Raw genomic sequence first — 9,788 nt, 5'->3', positions numbered from 1 at the left:
ATTTGGTAAATCCCGAAAATGAGTAATTGATTAATAAAAAATATGAAAAAAAAATATATAAAATTAACGCCAAAAAATCACAAATAAATATAGTAACCTTAAATTCAACAATTTCAACAATTTTTTTTAATTTTTATTTTTTTTCGGCAAATCCCGAAAATAAGTAATTTATTGATAAAAAATATGGAAAAAAAATAAAATTTACGCCAAAAATTCACAACTAAATAGAGTAACCTTAACTTCAACAATTTCAACAATATTTTTAAATTTTTATTTTTTTTGGGTAAATCCCGAAAATGAGTAATTGATTAATAAAAAATAGGAAAAAAATATAAAATTAAAAAAATTGTTGAAATTGTTGAATTTAAGGTTACTATATTTGTTTGTGAATTTTTGGCGTTAATTTTATATTTTTTTTCATACTTTTCATATTTTTTATTAATCAATTGCTCATTTTTGGGATTTACCGAAACAAAATAAAAAATTAAAAAAAATTGTTGAAATTGTTGAATTTAAGGTTACTATATTTACTTGTGAATTTTTGGCGTAAATTTTATTTCATTTTTTCCCTATTTTTATTAATAAATTACTCATTTTCGGGATTTTTCGAAAAAAAATAAAAATTGTTGAATTTAAGGTTACTATATTTATTTTTGAATTTTTGGCGTTAATTTTATATTTTTTTTCATACTTTTCATATTTTTTATTAATCAATTGCTCATTTTTGGGATTTACCGATACAAAATAAAAAATTATTGAAATTGTTGAAATTAAGGTTACTATATTTATTTGTAAATTTTTGGCGTTAATTTTATATTTTTTTCTATTTTTTATTAATCAATTACTGATTTTCGGGATTTACCGAAAAAAAATAAAAATTAAACAAAATTGTTGAAAACGGGTCGGATAGTTTATTTAAAAGGGGTTGATTTATGGGTCAGATTAGGTGTTTATGGGTCAATTTTTTAGGGGCATAATTGATCCCTTTCCATTTTCATATAAATGTCATGTGATAAGGTCAAAATGACATGACAATTCCATGTGACATTTAAAGAAATGGAAAATGAGTTGGATATGTCCAACAGACCAACTAACGCCCATAAGGGCATATCTATGCGAAAAGTTGGACGGCGAGGGCATGAGTGAGCCAAACTTTAAACGGAGGGTATATCTAAACCTTTTTGAATAGTTTAGGGGCATATTTGACCCTTTTCCCTTTTATAAATATGAATTTGAAGCCAAAAGATCCCCTTTCCCATAAAAATGTATACAAGGACACCATCTTTCGTAAATAACTAAAACGGGCGAGTGCTAGACGTTGAACGACTTACCATTAATGGATGACATGAGTTGAGGAGTAAACAAGTGAAAAAGGATCCAATTCCTACAAGATGATTTTGTCCAATGCTCCAATACAGTTACACTAGCCCTTGAAAAACCTAAACAGATGTATGAAATGCAAGAATATAAACAACTACAAGATGTCATTTTCAGAACACATCTTACAAGAACCTATTTGTATTTTCCCCATTCAATAGGTTCAGGACAGTAAAAAGTAAAACTAGAGATCCTTTCTGTAACAGTTTTGAGATCAAGGCTGAATATGTAAAACAGAACACGTGGTACAAAGCTCCATCGTTAAAATAAACTGTCGAATGTGGTGTTTCTTTATGTTCTTATTTACCACTAAACTATTTCTCTAATGTAACACAAGGAACAGGAAATATAAGATTCTATAACGAAAATAGAAAGGGAAAATGCTTTGACCGAGAAGAAAAATATGATTTCAGTCCCCCACGGTGCTTATTATTTGCTTCACCGCTTTGATGTATTGATCACCACTTCTGAGTAGCAAATTGGGCAAGCCTGACACATTAGTAAATGACTCAACAATCTGGTATATATACAATGATGGATTGAGGAAAATAGTTTTGAGAGAGTTCAGTTGATTACTTTGTTGATACTTAGCCATCTGCTTCCACAACAAGCATGATAGACATGTTTGCAAGGAAGCGTGACCTGCCGATCCTTTCGTTTGTACTCCATCTGGCAGATCACACACCTGGAAATAAGAAGGAAAATCCACCGTGTTCAGTGTAAACGCTTTGATACAAAACCTTGCCCAAAGTACTACACCAAGATTATCCTGATAGACTAACAATTTTTTTTGGGAAATTAGTACTATAATAGATAATAATGACAAAAAAAAGAAAAGAATTTCATCAATAACCTGTGGGGAGAAAAACAAATAAAACACACATAGCCACATACATAAATTAAACTCCATAGTATGCACCAGATGACATCTCTCAAAGGAGGTCTAGAAAAGAATATGTGCAGGCGAAACATAAAAGGACATGATACCCACCCAAGGAAATAGGTAATATAGAATACTGTGGTAACATACCTATACTTGAATTTTTAAAAAGGTAAACAGTAGATACCTATACACTATTTAGATGAAGAAGATTGTTGATGAGAAACATAAAAAGTCTACCAGTTTCTCAAATTAACAAAAAATTATCAACTAAAGTAACAATGATTTGTATGACCTGGTCACACGTGGAAAACAACCCACCAGCCTATCATTCTTGAAGAAAACATAACAATCAACACAGAATGAGAAGCAAATGAAGAAAATCATAATACGTTACAGGCTTACAGCTAGAGGAAAATTAAACATAATTTTTTTCATTAGTTTCCCTTATTTATAGGAAGAGATACTCAATGGTTTGTTCTACCTTTCCTTTCTTGATTTCTTTCTTGAGAAAAAGCCACACTTAAACTTTGTAACTGGAAGCGAGGAGATTTGATCTTGGGAAAGGCCTCTGCTTTGAGTTCCAACAGCCTCCCCCAACTCAAGTAATTCCTGCAATTCAATCCACATTTTATCTAAGGGAATTAAAGCGGCAAGTTTTACTAAGTCTCCAATATAAATCTTCAAACAATCCAAAATAAAACAAAAGTCTACAATATAAATCTCCAAATAATCCATAATAAAGCAAATTAAAACATTACTTATGATCACTAAAACAAGGATAGTGGAAACAATCATTAAAAGAAAAAATCATTGTTGTCTTCAATGAATTTCTGCAGATAAGAATGTGAACACTGAAGAGTATGTAACGCATGTCTGTTAGTTACATCACTCATCAGCTACACTATTTCTAGTATGATTTTTCAAGAAAGTAAATCAATTCGCTTAAATAGTAGTCATGACTGTATTGTATACGGAAATGGTTCAATGACAAGAACGATAGAATATGAAAATTTTCATAAGGAGTTGTGAGCATCAAAATACTCTTTAGCCTCAAAAGATAAAGTAGAATAGAAGAATAAACTCAAAAATCCTCTGAATCAATTAATTGCCTACTCCATCTTGAATCAAATATTCTTTTTATTATACTCTTGATGTGGTGGTCAGCTTGTGCGCACCTTGACTAATTCCATAAGGTTCCTACTACCTAGGATCTCCCAAATATTTCTCTATGCACGAGTATTGAAAATGACATTCTTTCTGGAATCTTAATCTTCCATTCAGGACAAGGCTTGCAAAAGGGACCTATGACATTCCCTCCCATGAATAAGGATGTTTAATTCAACCTAGAGAAAACAGTGCGGAAACTATCACAGTTGAACCGAGAAATTGTATCGAAGTATCAGTGCCATCTTTCATTCAACACTAAGCCACCATTCTCGTCAGCAATGCATGTCACATACGTCTACAACAACAATTAAGCCTCGATCCCAAGCTAGTGGAGATTAGTTATATGAAACCTTCCTATCCATTTCACTCCATCTAGACCTATCTCACTCTAAGGATAGAGGTGATAGAGATCCCACAAAAAATATACTGTACCTTACAGGGCTCTTTCATGTCAACCTGCATAGCTTTGAAAACTAATTCTCTGTCTTAGTAACCAAAAGAATTCCGATATGAGATTCTTGGTGTCTCAAAGTGGATTACGAGATAATGATACTATCTGATGATGCACAAGGTAATGATAATACAAGTCAAATAAGTGGAGATGACATCAATTTTACAAATCAAACCTCATAGGTCATGTTGTCAGGGTCGATACTATCTTGCCAAACAACCTGCATTAATTTACGACATAGATGAATAAAATTAGTAGTCAGTAGTTCTAATCATAAGAGGACAATAAAAGCTTCTTCACCCTCTGTAAAAGAAACAAGTATGATCCCTTCTTACTCAGCAGCCAGTAGCAATTTTTGAAAACATTAGCAGGAAGAGAAAATGCAAGACTCCTCTAGTTACTATTACATTTTTACCTTTTTCTTTTGGGAATGGTAAACTACTATTACAATTTTTTCTTATTCATCAAAAGAGTAGTTTTAAAACTATTAAGCTGTTTTATTGTTTGTCTGCTTTAAATCATTACTTACAAACACAAACACAAAAAACAGCTTTATTCTTGTTGTAATATGCAAATACTTTGAATAAGAAAAATAGAGGTTATAGTGGTTACACATCAGCCAGACTAAAGGCCATGACATGAAAGAGAAAAGAAATATAACTTGGTATAAAACTTCATACCTCACTGTCACGAGCATTAATTTGACCCCTGGGACCTGAAAAAGAGCAAAGGGTCATGCTTATCCATAACTTAATGTATAATAAAATTAGGAAGCTTTTTATGAATAGGCCAAGCAACAGTAGCAGAAAACGGAGACAAATGAGACTGCAAATACTCAAAGGCATAAGGTCCAACACAAACATATTCCAAACACTTTTTGCTGTGTTCAGATAGACGTATATCCTTCTTAACTCTAATACTTTATCCCATCACAAATTTCAGATGCATAATCAATAATTCAATATAGTTGCAGCACATAATGCATAATAGAAGAATGTGCTGGATACATGCTTCTAGATGGCTGCCTTACAAAAGAAAACTGTCACTATTAACTTTCAGAAATTGGTATATGGAAAACATAAAGAAACGCATAACCAGTTATCGTAAAGAAGAAAAAGCCATTGAGTTTTTTGGAATAATATTTGGCATTGAAGCAGCAACCATTAGTGTTTGGAGACTACATAAAGTAGAGGGGAAGTGAAATTAGAAAGTGTAATAAAGCAACCTTAGCACCACTTTGACTTAGGAAAGTATGATGTACTACTATTTTATGCATTTTATCACTCTCCACACACTTATAACCTGTGTTTACAGGCATATCTTCAATTTAATAAAAGATCTGTCCAATCTAGAATCTTGGCATTGTGACCAGCTATTTCAGCGTCCATACAGAATTGGTACCAAAAGAGATAGTCTTCAGAAATGCTGTAGCAGAGGTCCTTTTTTAATAAACAGCAGAAAAACGTCTCAGTGCCTTCTGAGAATCATTTGAGTCAACTGCTACAGACCACAGGACCAATTTCATATGATGAGCATGAATCATTCAAGGAGTTATCAGACAAGGATTTGTTCATTTTGTTGGATGGCCTTCTCCTAACCCATCCAAGTCAAATTTTGTTGGTTGACTAATGCACTTTGAGTGGGCACTGTGGAACACTCGTCCAAACGTTGAGGCTTATAGTTCAATGGCTTTCAAGACATCAAGATAACCATTGGAAGGTGAGTGTTTTGATTTCACCCATAACCTTGAGATGCAAAAGAACAGTAGATATCTGTCCTCAATGCTCAGAACTTTGGGAGCGATGAAGAGGGGATGTTACGATCTAGAATTACGGTGTTAAGCGACTGAGGCTGGTATACAAATGGCAGTGTGATTATCTAATATCGTGTTTGCTAAATAATTGACAGATAATAGTAAATAAAATGTGAGCACAGGGAGACATCTTTACAGTAGGAATGAACTAAAAGGGTGCTAACTAATGCAGACAACTCATGGTAGATGATCAATAAATTATTCCTGATGCATTTTCCTTGCAATAGTTTATCATATAATATATACACAAGGCAAAAAAAATAAAGAAAGGAACTGTAGAAGAAATTTCCATATACACAGGCTTTCAACATTCTAGCTTTGTCGGTTTTCTTTTTTAAAACTTGTACATATCAACCACAGTAGGAAGATACTGAAAAGGGAACTTACATTCCACAGAATTAGTGAGTGAATTGGAGCCTGAAATTTCCTCTCTATGCACATTTGCAGCTACATTTACAGTGGCAGTTGAAGGGTTCTCTAAATGTCTATCATGCTCCTCGATTCCAGATACATGATCATTCACCACATATTCATGATCATAATCGTAATACGAGAAACTACCTGCTTCAGAATAACCAAATTTGTATGGATTGGTGCTGATGGATGGATATAAACTCTCCTGCAAGAATCAGAGAAGTCATATGGCAGTGTTATTTAAGAACATGCTCTACTTTCCATGTTACTGACAGTTTGATATAGACGAAACCAAAGATGTATCAAGAAAATGTACATGTTACAGTTAAGTGATATCCAAAGGTATCTCTAAGGTCTTCATATGCTTAGCAGATTGTAGCAGAGTTTCTTAGTTTGCTAGAGCAATTTGAAAGCTAGTGTCCTTTAAATGCAGCATAGTTGCTAATTATGCAGTTGATACATGTTGTATATGTGTACTAAGGCATGGTTCTAAGTTTCCTCTATGCAGTATGCACGCTACTAGAGTAAATGTATGTACGTATAGAACAGCACATACTTGATAAACAAACTTCCACTTTCTCATGGACTTTTTTTTTCATATTCATGAGCATTGTTAGTAATATCTGCTTATCCTATCATGATTTTCAAAATGTACAGGGTTGCAAAGTTAATTCTACAAGTGTAAAACTAATCATTGTTCCAATTGCACCCTCATTTGTACAAGTTAGTTTGCACAATCCTGCATAACAGGACAGAAGATGGAATATGGGATCAAAATGGAAGTAGTGGAAGGCACAACATGGATATAGGAAAAAAAATGATCAACTTCTGCGAAACTACTGAATACCTGAGCATAGGGAGGATCGGCAAATATATAATTAACATGGTCATATGTAACACCTCCAAAGAAATCCATAAAACTTCCAATTGAATTATAAGGCATAGCACCATTTGTGTAATAAATTTCCGTTTGCTGATTCCAGTTCATGGTGAATTACTATTCTGCAGCAGACTGCAAATTCGCTGTGTCAACTCTTAAAGCTAAAATAGCTATGACGACTACAAGACAACGAAAATCATATTTACCACTAATTCTTCTGGAGACACAGAGATGAACAATCAGCATATGAAACTCTGATTCCAAGATAATAAATGTGGATCCTCTTCAGATTTGGCAATCCTATTAAAACAAAACAATCAGTTTCTTTACTATAAACCAAGCCAAAAAGGAAAATTATAAGACAAAAATACATAGTATGTTATATCCTTGCTGATGCACAAAGATTAACAAATGGGAAAAGCAAAGAAAAAAATACTTTCATTATCAAGAAATTGTAACTAATTCTTTTAAACAGAAAATTAGAACTAACTCAAGTAACTTCCCTTACATCTCTTCAAAAACAGTACTATATTTTCCAGCATTCCCTCAGAAACCAAAATTTGCAACAACAATCGAGTTAAAAGTAACAACATATAGGCACATTATACTTAAGAAAATCAGATATAAAACCAAGCTGCTCCATATCAACTTCAAATAAATCAAGCAATAATAACTTGATATTTCAAAACACACACAGAATCAAAAGAAAAAATTATGCTTTGTCCTCTTACTCTCCAGCATTAATAGATTGCAACAATGTGGACGAAATTAAACACCAGATTTCGCACATTTTACTTGAGAAACTCAGAGATAAAATCTAACCACTCTGTAGCAAGAAACTTTAACTAAATCAAACAGTAATTCCTGAACAAATGCACAAGAAATTTTATACTTTCAGGTTTATTCGTTTCCTTTCAATAAAACGGATCACAACAACAATTAGAAGGCAATTAACGCCACATTTGCTTCTAAAAACCAAACTTCACCATAACCTATCATCAATTCGTTGATTTTTCCATAAAACCCGGCAGAATGCAGAAATTCCCTTTGTTTTCCTTTTTGTTCAGAACAAAAGAGTACCTCAACAGATCTCAACACAATTCAACAGAAATTACCACCATATATTAGCACATTATACTTTAAAAAAGAGAGTAGCAAAACCAAATTTCAACTAAATCGAAATTCCTTTAATTTTTTGTTTGATTAATCTCAAGCATTTTCTCAGCAATCAAACGGATCGCAACAACAATAGGAAGCAAATAACGCCACATTTGCTTATAAAAACCAAACTTCTCCATAAACCTATCATCAATTCGTTGATTTTTCCATTAAAACCAGCAGAATGCAGAATGCAGATTTCCGTCCGGAAGCGAACAATTGCAACGAAATTACAACGGAATTTGAGATTGAAAAATTGTTAGGTTAGCTCACCATTTTTTTGAGATTGAGAAAATGAAAACAGAATGAAAATGGAAGATAAGGAGGTGAAGAAAGGAAGAATAATAATAAAGGGATTAAAGAACCGACATTTGTTTGTTTGCTTTATTGAATGCCTTATGCAGTTCATCAAAGTTGTTCTCTCTTCTTCTTTTTTTCTCCTTTGTGTGTGAAAATGGCATGAGAGAGAGAAGATGAAGACAGAGTTGCAAATTGAGTTTTTTTTTCGCTTTTCTCTCTCTCTCTCCTCACTTCTATAAAGATGGATAGGGAATAATGTACCACCTGTAAAGCACACTGTACAATGACTGCTATGTTTTTTCTATTTGTACTCTCATTATACAACACATGCTAGTTATGAGTAAATTATAATATAGTACATAAATTGTTTTTTTTGTGACATTAATGAGAGAGTAATGCAACATAGGAGTATCAATTATGGGTTGACAAGAGAGTTGTGATGAAGTGGTAAGTTTCAAATTGCCTTTAAATATATGATCACCTATTCATCTTTATTAAGGAGCGTTTTATTTTTTAATGAATTTTTTGACATAAATCTAGATGTAATCGGACCTCAATATGAATATTGACATTTGATGGGAAATCAAAAATCGTAACACTTCGAAAATTTCTAAGCTAACATATGGACTTTTCTGTGTATGCGTGCAAGATTGTACCGAGTGATTTCTAATTGTGCATATAGGTGTTAAGATCAGTGTCTAAATGTGGAAAGTGTTTTAGAGATGAATTAAGTTCGTAAGATTCCTCTAACACAAAGTTGAGTTGATAAGCTTCCTTACTGATTGAGTTTTGGTGCAAGATTTTACTTGGGTCAACGTCAAATAATCATATCTCATAGAAACTAAAGAGTTATATATTTGTCTCATTACCAATCAAATTAAAGGCGTTGAGTCTTCTTTCTAGCATCACCAATCTATCGTCAAATCGAGGTCTAAGTCAAAAGTCTTGATCATTATAGTTTTGTCAGACATTATGTCTTAGACATGCATTTCACCAGCATTCTGAAATGGCGAAGCGTCGGTTGAGAAAAAATTAAGAGGTTTTCTGTTTTGAATATGTGTTTCACTAGCGTTGAACAATTTTGAATAGGCGTTTCACTGATCAAACGTAGTTGATGTTTTTTTTCTCTCACTTTCGGTCATTCTTTCAAGTCCTAAAAGTGGTTTTAATTTCTCTCCTCCTCTCATCCTCGTTCATCAGAGTAAGTCATTCTCTGTGGACTTCAATCCTTTCAACTCAAATTTCTTCATCTATTTATGAATCTTTGATAGAAATTTTAGCACTTGACCATAGGGTTTGCAAGAAACTAATTCAAGAATCTTAAAAAAGAATTTCTTGCTAATCG

At 32.9% G+C, this 9,788-nt stretch overlaps 1 protein-coding gene across 2 annotated transcripts; it reads right to left on the bottom strand.

The window, feature by feature from the left end:
* Positions 1–1,581: 1,581 nt before the first annotated feature.
* LOC125845412 (E3 ubiquitin-protein ligase BIG BROTHER-like) lies at positions 1,582–8,651 on the bottom strand. Of its 2 annotated transcripts, none has more exons than XM_049524912.1 (9): positions 8,513–8,651; positions 7,192–7,285; positions 6,953–7,117; positions 6,079–6,310; positions 4,559–4,593; positions 4,054–4,098; positions 2,742–2,869; positions 1,954–2,062; positions 1,582–1,866 (listed from the first exon to the last, which is right to left on the bottom strand). In XM_049524912.1, the coding sequence occupies exons 3-9, from the start codon at positions 7,091–7,093 to the stop codon at positions 1,816–1,818; spliced, it is 741 nt and encodes a 246-aa protein (XP_049380869.1). In that variant the 5' UTR covers positions 7,094–7,117; positions 7,192–7,285; positions 8,513–8,651; the 3' UTR covers positions 1,582–1,815. The 2 variants fall into 2 exon arrangements, with proteins under 2 accessions (XP_049380869.1, XP_049380870.1); XM_049524913.1 differs by having other exon boundaries at positions 6,953–7,107.
* Between the last annotated feature and the right edge of the window lie 1,137 nt (positions 8,652–9,788).

This window comes from Solanum stenotomum, chromosome 11, assembly GCF_019186545.1.
Source record: "Solanum stenotomum isolate F172 chromosome 11, ASM1918654v1, whole genome shotgun sequence".
Taxonomy (NCBI): domain Eukaryota; kingdom Viridiplantae; phylum Streptophyta; class Magnoliopsida; order Solanales; family Solanaceae; genus Solanum; species Solanum stenotomum.
This window is presented reverse-complemented; position numbering and strand designations above follow the sequence as displayed.

What these genes read in the sequence shown, in the direction of transcription:
- LOC125845412 (XM_049524912.1), bottom strand. Translation starts at nt 7,093, where the DNA reads ATGAACTGGAATCAGCAAACGGAAATTTATTACACAAATGGTGCTATG. An exon ending in CCGATCCTCCCTATGCTCAG is followed by an intron (nt 6,311 to 6,952) that starts GTATTCAGTAGT and finishes TGATTCTTGCAG; the next exon opens with GAGAGTTTATATCCATCCAT. An exon ending in AAGAAATCAAGAAAGGAAAG is followed by an intron (nt 2,063 to 2,741) that starts GTAGAACAAACC and finishes TCTTATTTCCAG; the next exon opens with GTGTGTGATCTGCCAGATGG.